The 14,559-nt window shown below is 35.7% G+C and overlaps 1 protein-coding gene across 4 annotated transcripts in view; it reads right to left on the bottom strand.

The window, feature by feature from the left end:
• Positions 1-14,559, bottom strand: part of LOC128982962 (cytoplasmic dynein 2 intermediate chain 2-like) — a 131,267-nt gene that overhangs the window by 95,690 nt on the left and 21,018 nt on the right. For 3 of the 4 annotated variants that reach the window (XM_054402075.1, XM_054402084.1, XM_054402102.1), the window contains exon 2: positions 6,105-6,189. The exons of the other annotated variant lie outside the window; for it this stretch is intronic. In XM_054402075.1, the coding sequence (XP_054258050.1) occupies positions 6,105-6,189 (85 nt within the window). The remainder of the gene's footprint in view (positions 1-6,104; positions 6,190-14,559) is intronic. 4 annotated transcript variants of the gene reach the window in all.

Below are 14,559 nucleotides of genomic sequence, written 5' to 3'. Positions count from 1 at the left end.
TCCGCGAGTCCTCAAAAAAGTACGGTAAGGCCCAAGAATTCCCACTTTCGAAAGTTACACCAAACGTTAAGTTTCAAATCATGCAGTGGTGTTTGATGTAATTCTTTTGGGTCTTCTGCTGCCAAATAGCGCCAGTCCTGCTTATTGACATAACTATCCAAATGAAACTGCGCTCCATCATTAACATCATAAACAAAACGCCATCAGTGGCAAGAACATCCATTCTCTCAAAACAGTCTCCATTGTTCGTAATCACGTTCTTAAATCTTCTGTACGATCATAATTTTGTAAGGATGAAATTTTAACTCATCTTTCAGGTTGCCCTGCAACGAGCGCCAAGACAAGCACACAGTTGGAGCGCATCGCCTAGTGTAGCGGTGAGGGCTTTGAATAACAGACGCCCTTTACTCTGTCGACATTTTGTGGAGTTCGCGCCGTGCAAGGACGACCAAACCACTTCTGCTTCATAGCTGATTCAGTTGTGCGAAAAGAAGCTACCCAACAAAGTATTGTGTTGCGATCGGGTTTTGTTTTGAACCATTGAACAGTTATATCAGATTCATTATTTTTGAATAAACGTTCTACAGCAAAAACGCGATGCACCAGGTCGATTGCACCATTGCTACTAAAACTGGACGCCCTAACCTACAAAACAACCAGGCCCTGTCCCTCCACGGACACTCTTATTGCTCTCACCACTCAACTCAAATCCATGCGTTCTTTATGCGCCACCCAGTATATATATATATATAAAAATTTGAACGAATGGTGTTTTTGGCCTCTGGGGACATCAAAATGAAAAAGTAAATCGGTCCCGGGCTTAGGTCTTACCATGAGACCTACGGTAATAGCTACTTCCCTATAGGGAAATTCGCTAAAAACAATAACAAAAACAAGTTAAAAGTCAGCTGCAATTTAAACAATGTTAAAACATATCACTTCTTCCCACCAAGTTTAGGCTTCTTCAATTAACCTCCTCTGTGGCCTGAAGGTCCTTGTTGATCTTCACAGCTGAGGAGGTACATTCGGGTGTGGTAAAGCTTCTGCAGGGGATGTTCTAGGTCGTAGCTGAGGAGTGAAATTCGGAAGTTGTGAAGCTACTGTAGGGAATGTTGTAGGGCTAGGGAATACAGCTGGTGATCCATGGTTTTCTGAATTCCGAACATGTACTTCTGCATTTCGTACTTGGAAATCTGAAGAAGACAGTAGCTGTGGTAATTGTTTAATGCAGGGGTCGACTTCCTCTTCCGATTCATTGTCTTGGTAAAATTTCCGCATTTGACTTGTATGTCTTTTAGTGTGTCCATTAGAATCAATCAACCATGTGTTTCCACCTAACTGTCTAAGTATGGTTCCTATTTTCCATTTTACTTTCCCTTCAACAAAAGTACGAATGTACACTTTACTCCCAATAGAAAAGCCTCTGGTTTTCTTATATCGCAGCACTTCAGAAGGTTCATCTCTTGAGTTTATCTCTTGTGAAGGTTTGATAAAATCTAATTTAGTTCGCAGATTACGACCCAAGAACAAAAATGCAGGTGTTTGTCCAGTTGCAGTGTGAGGTGTAGCTCGATAGCGAAATAAATATGTCCTCAAGTTGTCTGTGAACAAGCTAGGCTCTTTATTGTACTGTAATTTGTTCATAGCTCTTTTAAAGGTATCTACATTTTTCTCCACTTGTCCATTAGAACTTGGGTGAGCTACTGGAGTCGTAATATGTTTGATATTATTACGCAAGCAGAAATCTTTAAAACCTTGCGAAGTAAATGAAATTCCGTTGTCTGAGACGATTGTTCTAGGTATTCCATATTTACACAACAAATTCTTGAGCGCTTCTACTGTCTTTTCTGTGGTAATAGAGGACATAGGTACTATTTCTGGCCATTTCGAGAAAGCGTCAATTACTAAGAGAAACATTTGTCCGTAAAATGGTCCAGCAAAATCTAAATGGATTCGACTCCAAGGTTCACTTTCTTTAGGCCAGTTGAATAGATGTTTTTTACTTGGTAAATCTTTTGCAAACAAGTTACATTCACGGCAACGGTGACAAGTCTGTTCAATTAGAGCATCCATACCTGGCCACCACACATGACCCCGAGCCTCTGACTTCATTCTGACCATGCCATTGTGAGATTCATGCAAGTAGTTCATGATGTAAGTTCGGTATTTAGGTGGAATAACAGTTCTTATTCCCCACAGAAGACAGTTATTATGTAGAGTCAGTGCATCTTTCTTAGAAAAATAAGGCTTCAAGTTCTCATCTGGACACTTATTAGGCCAACCAACTTTTACATAGTGCATCACCTTCTTCAAAACAGGGTCCTTAACCGACTCCTCAGCGATTTCAGTACAAGTAATAGGAATCTCGGACTGCACTTCTGTTTGAATTGTCGCTACTATTGTATGGTGTCCCTCATCATTGGAATCAAAAGAATTAGGTTGAAATGACGGTTATCTACTCAAACAATCGACTTTACCAAAATTTTTTGTATATATGTATTCAATGTCATACGTATAGTTAGACAGTATTAGTGCCCAACGCTGAAGTCTATTGGCAGTTGTGGTAGGTACCCCTTTCTTAGATCCAAAAATTGTAAGCAAGGGTCTGTGGTCGGTCTGTAAAATGAAGTGTTTTCCCAGTAGATATGGGCGAAATTTCTTTATCGCAAAAATGATGGCCAGCCCTTCTCTTTCTATTTGAGAATAGTTCGCTTCAGTGGAAGTCAATGTTTTTGAAGCATATGCAATAGGCTTTTCAGAGTTGTCAGAATATCTATGAAAAATTGCAGCACCTATTCCTACAGCTGATGCATCTGCAGCAAGAATGATAATGATGGGCAACTCTGGATTGTAATGTGTTAGTATAGGTGCATTCATTAACAAGTCTTTTAATTTGTTGAAACTGCGTTTACATTGATCAGTCCACAACCAGTCTACTCCTTTCTTCCGCAGTTGGTTTAAAGGATAACAAACTTTTGAAAATTCTGGTATGAATTTGGAGTAGTATGTAACCATCCCTAAAAATGCCTCTAACTCTTTGACATTTGATGGCTGTGGCATATCTACAATGCCTTGAACTTTAGAATCCGAAACTTGTATGCCATTTTTAGTTATGACAAACCCAAGATATGTCACTGTTTCCTGCATAATCTTGCATTTATCTTTGTTCAATTGGAATCCAAACTCTTTAATTTTATTGAAAGTATTCTCTAGATTTTTGTAGTGTTCTTCATCATTGTGCCCTGTAACAATTATATCATCTAGATAGTTTGCTACGCCTGGCAACCCATTCAACATGTTGTACATAACTTTAGAAAATATAGCTGGAGCGGATGCGATTCCAAAACAAAGTCGCTTGTATCTGTAAAGTCCTTTGATGGTATTAATCACTAGTAAGTCTTGCGAATCTCTATCTACTGGTATTGTTAAGTAGGCATCAGATAAATCTATGACTGAGAATTTTTCTCCTCCATTCAACTTAGCAAATATTTCCTCAGGTGTAGGTAGAGGAAATTTCTGAATCTTTAAAGCCTGATTCAATCCTGTTGAAAAATCTGCACAAATTCTTATTTGACCAGAAGGTTTTTTAACAACTACACAAGGTGCAGCCCAATCAGAATAGTCAATTGGTTCTATCAGATCAGCTTCTACAAGCCTGTCGATTTCCTCGCACTATTTGTCCTTTATTGCAAATGGAACTGGCCTTGCCTTCTTGTAAATAGGGGAAGCGTCTTCCTTTAAAATTAAGTGTGCCGTGAATTTTATACAATGGCCACTTTTGTTACAAAAGAGTTCCTTATTAGAATCAATTAATTTACTTAAGCTCATTCTTGGAAGTGAACTTTGAAACCCTGACCTTTAAATGTCATCAACTTCCTTGGAAACCCATAAAGAATCACTTTGTAATGAATTAAGTGACAATTCGTTGATTTTAAGCTCCTCGATCCAGTCTCTACCTAAAAGATCCTGAGTGCCACCTTCAGCAACGTACAGCTTTAGCTCTCTTTTAGTTTTCCTGAATGCCACTTAACTGTTTGTTCACCAATCAAGTTTATGCAATGACCACTATAAGATGTCAGTTTTGTATTTGAATGTAACAAAGGAAATTTTCCCAATCTTTCCCAAGTTCGTTGACATATAACAGAAACACAACTTCCTGTATCTAGTTGCATATTAATTAAAATACTATTGATATAGATAGAAACCCAAATTGGAGAAAATACACTGACGTTATGACACTGAAGACCAAAAGAAAAAATAGCTTCATTTGTCAACTTAGGTGAACAATCAAGTATGTTAGAGTCGATAAAGGTCCTAGAATCTCTTCCTTTTTCATTGTCAGTGAAATTTACTTGTCTGTTGTACGTTCCTTTTCCATGTCCACCAATTTTTTTGTTTTGAAAATCTGTTCTCCTTTTAATTTTGCAAACTTTTGCTAAGTGACCTTTTGTATCACAATTATTACATATTGCATTTCTTAATCTACATTGGTTCCTAAAATGGTTACCACCACAAGAATAGCATAAATAGTTTGAATTTGTATTTAGAACCTCTCCATTGCTCTCATTATCGGAAAATGAAATCAGATTTTTCTTTGCTGAAGTGGTAAAAACTGAACTTAATGTTCTAGCAAATTCAAGTACAGTATTGAAATCTGTGTAATCTTTCTGAAGTAAATTAGCTCTAATAGAATCTTCATTAATACCCATTATGAAGGATGTAATGAGAGCATCTTGATAAAAGTCACCAGGGAAATCACAACTGCTGGCTAATTCTTTTAAGTTACTTGCAAAGGTGGACAAAGATTCAACACCTAGCTTCAGTGAAAAGAATTTTACTCTTTCGGCAACTTTAAACTTTACTGGTTTGAAATGTATTACTAGAAGTTCATAAAGTTGTTCATAAGTGAATTCACTAATTTCTTTTGGCTTGCAAATAGTTACCAATGTAAGTACTGTACTATCCAGACAGTCAATGAATAAACATCTTTTAATATCATCATTTGTAATATTGCCCAAACATAAATTTGCCTTGAATTTAATATTCCAAACATCAATGTCGCATGAATTAGGGTTAAATTTTTCACATCTAGGTTGACTTACCAACATAGGATTATTAAGAGTTGCTGGTAATGTATCTTCAGACATTATAATGAATTAAGCTGTGGAATTGAATAAACTATCTTGCACTCTAAGTTTTCCATAAAATCATCCTCGTCGCCAGTTTTATGTTTGAAGTAAATACATAAATTGATAGGTAAATTAGTTTAATAAAACAGAACTGAACTTATTCATGAGTCAAAAACTAGAACAAAAACAAGTTAAAAGTCAGCTGCAATTTAAACAATGTTAAAAAATATCACTTTTACGTTTATGATTTTCTTCCGATTCCTAGCGGCTGCCCCCCTGAGGAGGTAGCATTGCAAATTCAATGATTCTGTAAACTGCTGCCATTTTTGACTTGGTTGTCCATTTCAGTTTAAATTTGCGGCATCATACTCTGCTATTAAAGGCCTTTAATTAAGTGTACATATCAACCTATGCTTCTATTTAAGATTTCCTTCTGACTCCTTGCAGGACGTTCCCATGATATTACAGAAAACTGATCTGAACTTGGCGGATTTATTTATTTCACACTAAGCTATTGATATTTTAATAAAAAACACACTTTATTAGTTTCCCTGTAGTAGCTAACCTAGGTACTCGTTAAACATAAATGTTAATTAATAGATTATATTAGAAAATCAATCCAGGTAAATGGAAATTTGCTTATTCGACAGGTTTGCTGCTGCGGGGGTATTTTAAGTGTTCACAGTCTGAGTTAAAAAAACGGACTGTTATCAAGTTGAGTAATAGGCCTACAGTTGAATTTGTTTTTAAATTAAATAGAGGATGAAATAATCATTTTACGGCATTTTCAAGGAACCAAAATTTTCTCTTCTGCAACTTGACCTCGTTGCAAGTCACGGGTATAGCGGCTAGTTCATCATAAAATATGTGAGATAGGTTTGTAATAACAATAACATTTCTTTTTGCTTGAATCCTATAAAGAAGAAAACTACAATTACTACACACATAATATCTTGTTATTTAGGCCCTACATACCCCAGTAGTTTGAGCATTGGCAGTCTGAGTATTTTGATTTTCTCTTCTAATATCTAATGTTTGTGTAGAGCTGTCTTCATTATCTCTAAAACATAATATTCAATTATTTATCATTACTTGTAAACTCCCACAGACATTTTTGCTAGAGGTTTACACCGTATCATTAATCTAGGTGATAAGCTTCCATGGTCACTGCAGATTGTCAAATCTTGGTCTTCGGGTGTTGACCGCGTCGTTGAATTAGTTAAACTAGAGGCCGACGTTTCGGATGTGTAGCAGCTATCCATCTTCGGGGCGAACTACTATTCAACTGAAGTAGGTCGTGTGCGTCGTCCTATTTTATATTGGGTGGTGGGGGTGAGGGGTGATGGTAGGTGGAGTCTTGTAGAACGTTCTGGTATGTTGTAGGGGTTCTGGCCTTTCTGGAATGTTGTTGCACTGGGGTTGCTTGATACCTGTGGTATTTTTGTGATCTGTAGAACTTTCTGGGTCACATTTACAAGATAATTTACTGATGATAAACACATTTATCTTGTAAATGTGACCCAGAAAGTTCTACAGATCACAAAAATACCAAAGGTATCAAGCAACCCCAGAGCAACAACATTCCAGAAAGGCCAGAACCCCTACAACATTCCAGAACGTTCTACAAGACTCCACCTACCATCACCCCTCACCCCCACCACCCAATATAAAATAGGACGACGCGCACCACCTTCTTCAGTTGAATAGTAGTTCGCCCCGAAGATGGATAGCTGCTACACATCCGAAACGTCGGCCTCTAGTTTAACTAATTCAACGACGCGGTCAACACCCGAAGACCAAGATTTGACAACCGTATCATTAAGTTTCTTTTACAACCTAACAAAAGAATCTATATCTATATATATCATAAGTCATAAGTATTTTATTGCATAAAACATTCTTCATTACAAAGGCAATGGTGAACAGATGATGGTCAATAAATCTTACTAATATTATAAATCTGAAAGTTTGTAAGTTTGTGTGGGTGTGTGAGTTTGTGTGTCTGTATTCACCGAATAGTGGCATCCTTCACAGGCACACGGCCGTACTGTGGCACCTTTTTCAGGGTGCCACAGCTAATTCGATCATTTTTTGGGTTTTCCAGCATTATTACGTCGTTTAAACATCACATGCCACAATTGAGTATTTTTGAACTCGTTGATGTGAGTTTAAGTAGCGCAGGTACACGCCGAATTGTGGAACACGAAACCATACCGGTAGCTAGCGCGCCTCGCGCCGTCCGCTGGAACTATAACTTCCCTAATGCTATGTTGCCAATTCTCGTGCCAGCCTACACTCTAAATAGTGGCACCGCGCCACAATTCAGTATATATCAACAGTGTGTGTACAGGATACCACTTAATGAGTTGTAGCGCTTGAGCAGTGTGTAGAACAGTGCAACAAGCACCTAATAAACTAATAATACTGTACTGCTACGTACTATAACACAATTTAAGTACCATAAATAATATACTTTTGCTCCGAGTGGTGAACAATGTTTTACATTACAAATATTTTGTGTAGTAAATAATTATTTAAATTGATTTTATGACTCCATTAAAAAAATTATTTTTGTTTACAAACATAAATTGGTAACGTAGTTATTTTGTATCAATTGAATTTTTACATTGAAACAATAACAATGTTTTAGGTTAGAACACTATATAAGTTGTCCTATGCTGCAATTTGTTATCTTAAAAACTATTTTGTGCTGATACATCTATTTTATTAACATTCTAGTCATGTTGACAAAATATTTTACAATCAGGCCAACATTTCTGAATCACTCAGTAAAGGTAGATTTTGATGCATCATTGCTGAAAGTTATGTTTCGCCTCTCACTCTCAGAGTATTCCAAAGACATCTAATGTTTCAATTAAAATCCATATTTTTTAGCCCCTGAGCTGATCTTGTGACTAAATCAATAAATAAGGTTACCTTCGTCAATCAGCTCATAGAAGTTGAAACATTGTTACGGCCGTTTCAGCATATCCATGCCATCATCAGACGTTCAGCCTAAGTGGCGTCGTTAATATACAAAAACACAAACTGTCACACGCGACGTACACATACATAAACGGGGGTTTTTTACTAAACAGGCCTGTTGATTAGACATATCCGCACAAGAGCAAGTAGCTGACTGGAGTCATTCTTGCGGTGTCGTGTCAGTGGCGGCATTATCATTTGTACTTTGCCCTCTTGGTCTTGAATCCTTCCTCTGACTTAAAATACTATTGAAAATTACATGTGATTTGAATGGTAGTTTGTCATTTAAAATAAGTTCGCTATTGTCATTTTTTATATGTGCTTTGTAAATTTCAAATTCTTCCAGGGTGTCCAATTTATTGCCTTTTGTACATGTGTGAAGGATTTCCAAGCCAGTGTTGAGGTCATTTAGGTCGTGATTATTGTCCATTAGATGTTGGGCAAATGTAGACTTTTGTTTGTCAGCTTTCGGTTTCGGATGATGCTCCTTATATCTAGTTTTAAAAGTGCGCCCCGTTTTTCCTACACAAACACTAGGACAACTAGCACATTGAATTCTGTATACCCCTGACCTGTCACCCTTATCAATAACCTTTCTCGTAACATTAAGTTTGTTCATAGTCTTGTTATTTGACCTAAAAGTTAACTCTACACCGTGTCTTTTTAATTCTTTGGCCAATACATTCTGTAACGAATGGGAATATTTCACACATACATACTTCTTATCATGCTGAACTTCATTATTTTTATTCCTATTTTTACACTTCTGTTTGTTAATAAATCTGTCGATCATATTTGCTTCAAACCCATTAGCTGTTGCTATGTGCCTAATGATATTGAGTTCTTTCTGATAATTAGTGGGTGACATGGGGACGTTTAGTAGTCTATACACCATACTGTTGTATGCTGCAAACTTTTGTGAGGGTGGATGGTAAGAGGTGTTATGTATTGTCTGGTTTGAAGTAGTTGGCTTCCGGTATATGCTGAAATCTAGTCCATTGTCTATTTTCTCTATGGTCAAATCAACTCGCATTTCACGGTTTGCTTAACAGTTGTAATTAATCAAAATGCTAATAAAACTGACACCGGAACTTTACCCCCGGATATCTACCCCCAGACATCCACCCCCGGACATCTACCCCCAGACATCTACCCCGCACATCTACCCCCGGACATTTACCCCCAGCCATCTACCCCCGGATATCCACCCCCGAAAATCTACCCCCAGAAATGTACCCCCAGTGGTAAATCATAAATATCCGACCGGGCGACCGCGGAATTATTTATTTCCGACCCCCGGAAATCTACCCCCGTGCTTAAAATATGGTACGTATCGGCCAATATTCATTGTTGTAGTTGATTTTAGTATTTGGTTTATAAAAATAACCAATGGCTCTTCGTTTAATAATTACCCTCTAATATCTAGTATTAAGCATGTGATATGTCGTTGTCTTGTTTGATGTCATCTATCTTCCAAATTCATTAAGCTGTAACTGATTTAGGTGGCATTTTTAAGCTTAAGACTCAGTGCCACGCAAATGGTAATTAAAAAGGATATTTTGATAAAGGGCTCCAAAAGCTTAACCCATAAGCATTTGATTTATTTTCAGACAATGATTTAAATGGTTAACCAATTTTCACATACACTCATAGCTAACGGCACATGTACGAGCGCAGATCGTGAAATTTAAAACATATCGATCACTGAAGGAGGTTATTTTCTGATTACTAGTGGTAAAAATGCAATTAAATGTTGATAAAAAGCCTGCCACAGGTTGATTAATAAATTAATATTTTTTCACTATCAATTACCTCCTAGTAATACGAAATAGAATAATCCCTATGTCATAGACACTATCCGGAGTTTTACATTGGCTAAAAAGTCTAGTTGTTTACACAAATAATTAATCGTAAAAAATAAAACATAAACATATTTTATGATTGGGTCTGGTTGTCAATGCTGGTTGTGAAATAACGGAGAATAATGTAAAAGAATAAAATTGTATATTTCGGGATTGGGAAGGTATTTTTACCTCATGGTTCTTTTGGTTTTACGAATTTATTTTAATGAAATTAGAGTTTAGTATGAACATTGCTTAAAATTGTATATTTTTTGGTCATTTTTACGTTTCATACATTAAAGAAGCCAAAACAAGTCTTTAACTCAATTTCTGTCTTGTCTGTCAAGGCCCAGAAGGCATTTTACGTGACCTTCTTCTCAAACACTAGAGCATCGATCGTGATTCGATTTAAATAATCTTTTTGGATTCGGTGGATTGACACGAGTAACTTAAGCCATTAAAATATGGCCTCACTACTTTTGAATTAAAATACATTTTTTCAAACCCCCATTTTTTTGCATTTTTGTCAAGTTTAGGCTACTCCTAATGTTTACCAGTAATTTATGAAATTCTAATTATTTGTTTGGAGAATACGACATCAATGAAATAACGAACCGCTGTGAAAGATGAAAAGCTGGATAAAGACAATTTTTTTCTAGCTGTCGCTGGAAATTTGTTATTACATTTTGTTTACAAATACTGCAACCATTTCCGATCACGTTTTGTAATAAAGTCCAAAACCAAGTAAGATTAAAAACGTTGTGACTCACGTAAAAAACGGATCAAATAAATCGTAAGTGCAATAATATGTAACTAGTGTACATGTTGCTCGAATTCGAGCAATTGCAAAGTATTAAAGGAGTTATTTCAAAATTAATAACAATGAATATTTACAATGAGTTTAAATGAGTCTACTCAAAGATTACCGGTGTGTAACTAAAACCATGTTTATCTTCGTTATTGATAAACCTAAAGCATTCATCCGGCCGGTTTTCTCCTTCTCAAAATGCCTTGCTGTACAGGCAACATAGGTTATTGATAGAGGGCCAATTGAGAACGAATAGTCATTTTGAGGTAGTGTTCCATCTCTTGTTTACAGTTGCAGACGATCTATTCTGGTTTTCAACCTGACTTAAAAATTGAACTGATTAGTAATCTGTTCACATTTCACCTTTAAAACTGTTACTGTATAGTGTGAAAGTTGGTCAACCATTGGAAGCACCTTCTAGGAATAAATCAAAGGCTTAGGGGTCAACCTTTTGAAGCCCTAATCAAAATATCCTTTTTAATTACCATTTTGCTCTGCGCAAGATCTTAAGCAGCTTTAAACTGACACCTCAATCGTAACAATCAGCGAAGTAGGTCGGGTGAATAAGGACTGCTAAAGCTTATTGAATTAGGAAGATAGATAATGTTAAACAAGACTATGACATATCGTATGCTTTATACTGGATATTACAAGACAATGCTTAACCGAAGAGCCGTTGATTTCCGGGGGTAGATGTTCGGGGGTAGATGTCTGGGGGTAGATGTCCGGGGGTAGATGTCTGGGGGTAGATGTCCGGGGGTAAATGTCCGGGGGTGGATTTCTGGGGGTAGATGTCCGGGGGTAGATTTCCGTGCTATGGCAAATCACTTTATAATCAAACTATTACATGTTGATTATTTAATAATAAATTGGGGGTAAATTTCCAGTCGCGGGCTGTTTCTCAACCGTGTATAGGCTCTCGTGACGTCAAAATGACGTAGGCGTTTTTTCATGGGGGTAAATATCCGGGGGTAGAAATCCGCTACCCCAATTAAAGTCCTTATAAAATATATATTATTATCAACATGCATAAACTAGTTCAGATTATATATCATCTCACAATCATATTTGCAAAACCTAGTGTACTGAGGTGTTTTAACCAGTCCCCACTAACAAAAGCATAAAATGAAAGGTCCTAAAGACGTTAACATTGAGTCATAACAAGAGTAGTTTATTTATTTCTATACGGCAAACACCATTTTACATTTCACATTGCAATTATATACAGATGGCCAAAAAAGATGACGTAATAATACATGCGTTTGACCATTACAGCTATCTTATCTCCATTACAGTTTAAAAGTTGTAACCGTGATACTGTAAATAATTTGATATTGTTTGATATTATACAATCGTTTTACAATTTTGTCAATCCATCTGTTACTTTAAATACAAATGTATTTTTATTATTCAATGTTTTGTTTTGTAGAACCTTTAGTATTCTCAACTTTATTAATAATAAACCTATTTCAACATACAATATCAATTTTAGGAAATTCCTAGTATGGTTGGAAATATATTGGCATCCGTGAGGTTTGTGTAATGTTTTTTAAAAACACAATATGTTATATTTAACTTCACTTATTATTTATTTAATATGTTTCTAATTCTTGAAATTCTCAGTTAACTGGGAGGTGGAGCAAACAGTTTGTTCTAAAATGAACTTGGAAATTCTAAACAATCTTTTTTCTGTTGGTTTACTTAAAGTCTATAATGTTCAAAAACTATGATATTTAATAGTTGAATTTTTATAACGTATCAACACATTATTTTTAATTGGTCACCAAACTGATTCTTGAATTTTTGAATTAGTAGTTGTAAGAGTACGCAAAACTGCAGAGAGTCCTTGAAAATGCTTGTGCAATGATATAGTTTTAAATTATAAAAGAAACCCTTCACAAAATTGTATTAACAGGACCAGAGGACCAATATGCACATGGTATTTCATTTGTAGGAGGCAAAAAATTCAAATCATATTAATTAATGATTGCCAATAGATTTTGGGTTTCCTTAAAAACAATTATATAGAACTGTCTGCAAATGTCGATAAAACTAATTTTATAAGAAATGGTAGATTCTTCTGTAGCTCTGTAGGCGACTATTTTGGTCACACAAGGAAGTCCAAACTTATATCTTAGTTTGAACAACGTCATCTTGATTTTACATTGTACAAGATACATAATCGACACATAGGCTTACTAAAATACCCCCGACGCAGCAAACCTGCAGACTAAGCGAATTTCCATTTGACTGATTGGATTTACACTGAAATGTCTACTTAAAAATATAACATTTATTCCCGATTTAAATAGAATTAGTTTAAAAAGTACTTAAGGGAGTTTTATGCTGCATCAGGGAGGGTAAAACTGTTTTTTTTTTTTTTTTTTTTTTGTAAAATGCTAATAGTTAGTAAGAAATAAAAAATTTTCAAAATTCGATCAAAATATGTTCATAAACAAGCAAACTACAACAGTTTACTTATTCTCCATAAGAATAACATGGGAATTTTAAATTTACAATTTTTTGAAATTTTCTCCGTAACCATTAGGCGCATAATAACGCTTCAATATACTAAATTATTTGTTTTTTTAAGCTACAAAATGGTTTAGAAAGAAATTGCCAAATTTTATGTTTTTTGAGTCAAAAATGGGAAAAACCTATTTTTACCCCATAAAACCCCCCATAAACCCCCGTTCCCATGGTCCGATCATGCTGGATAGCGAACCCGTTCGAATAAACGTAGGTTTACACGTTTGTACCAAATTTCATCAAAATCGGATCATTTTTGCTCGAGTTATCGTGCTAACGGACACATATATATATATAAATATATATATATATATGAATTTGAACGAATGGTGTTTTTGGCCTCTAGGGACCTCAAAACGAAAAAAAAAATCGGTCCCGCGTCCAGGTCTTACCATGAGTACTACGGTAATAGCTTATTCCCTATATGGGAAATTTGCTAAAAAGTAGTAAAGACAGTGACTTGTGATGAACCGCGCAGGCATCTTGCCTCTAAGACTGACGTTTTCCAAACGAATATAGAAGTTAGATCTACATTCTTCATTTTAGGCTTGAAATAAGTTTGTTTGTGGGTAAGAGCGAATGAGTAAGCATGAACAATAATTAATCCCCCTTACCCTTCTCCCCGACACGCCACCATACCACGGCATCTTACTAGCAGAGCTCAAGGTCATTGACGTAATTGTAATGAACTAAATTTAGACTTCCACCTCCCGAATGTCACCAATAGGCCCTAAATGTTGGTATGTAACAATTAATGACGGTTGAACAATGACCTTTAAAATATGCTTTTAATTTGTTTTCTAGCGTTTACCGTATCTTACAAAAAGTTAGTTTACATAATTAATAACAATTCTCAAGAGCTACAAATTAATTTATAATATATGTATCTATATCGTATTAAAGGTTTGGCGTGGTCACAAGATGGTTTCTGAAACTCTTTATACAACTCTCCTTTATAAATTTTTTAAAAAATATGATCCAAGAAATTGAGCTCTTTAGCCACAAAATCCACCTTTTTTAACTTACCTGACAAAAAAATTAAAACAGTAGCAGCCGACGAACTTTTTTATGTCATATTTTAAAACTCATTTAAAAGTACCGACTTTATTTCAAGATTTAAAATAGAAAATAGAAACTTTTAAGCTTTTAATTAGAACCAATAGTGTCCTAGACTAATTGACATCTTTCATACGAAGTTTCAACGATTTACATTTAGTCTAAATAGGCTAAATGTCAAGTTATTTTGAAGCTGGACATTGAGTTTTGG

This window comes from Macrosteles quadrilineatus, unplaced genomic scaffold, assembly GCF_028750875.1.
Source record: "Macrosteles quadrilineatus isolate MER2022 unplaced genomic scaffold, UCM_ALF_1.0 Scaffold_1__1_contigs__length_201487025, whole genome shotgun sequence".
NCBI lineage: Eukaryota > Metazoa > Arthropoda > Insecta > Hemiptera > Cicadellidae > Macrosteles > Macrosteles quadrilineatus.
Note: the sequence above shows the minus strand (reverse complement) of the source record. Positions and strands in the feature narration are given on the sequence as shown.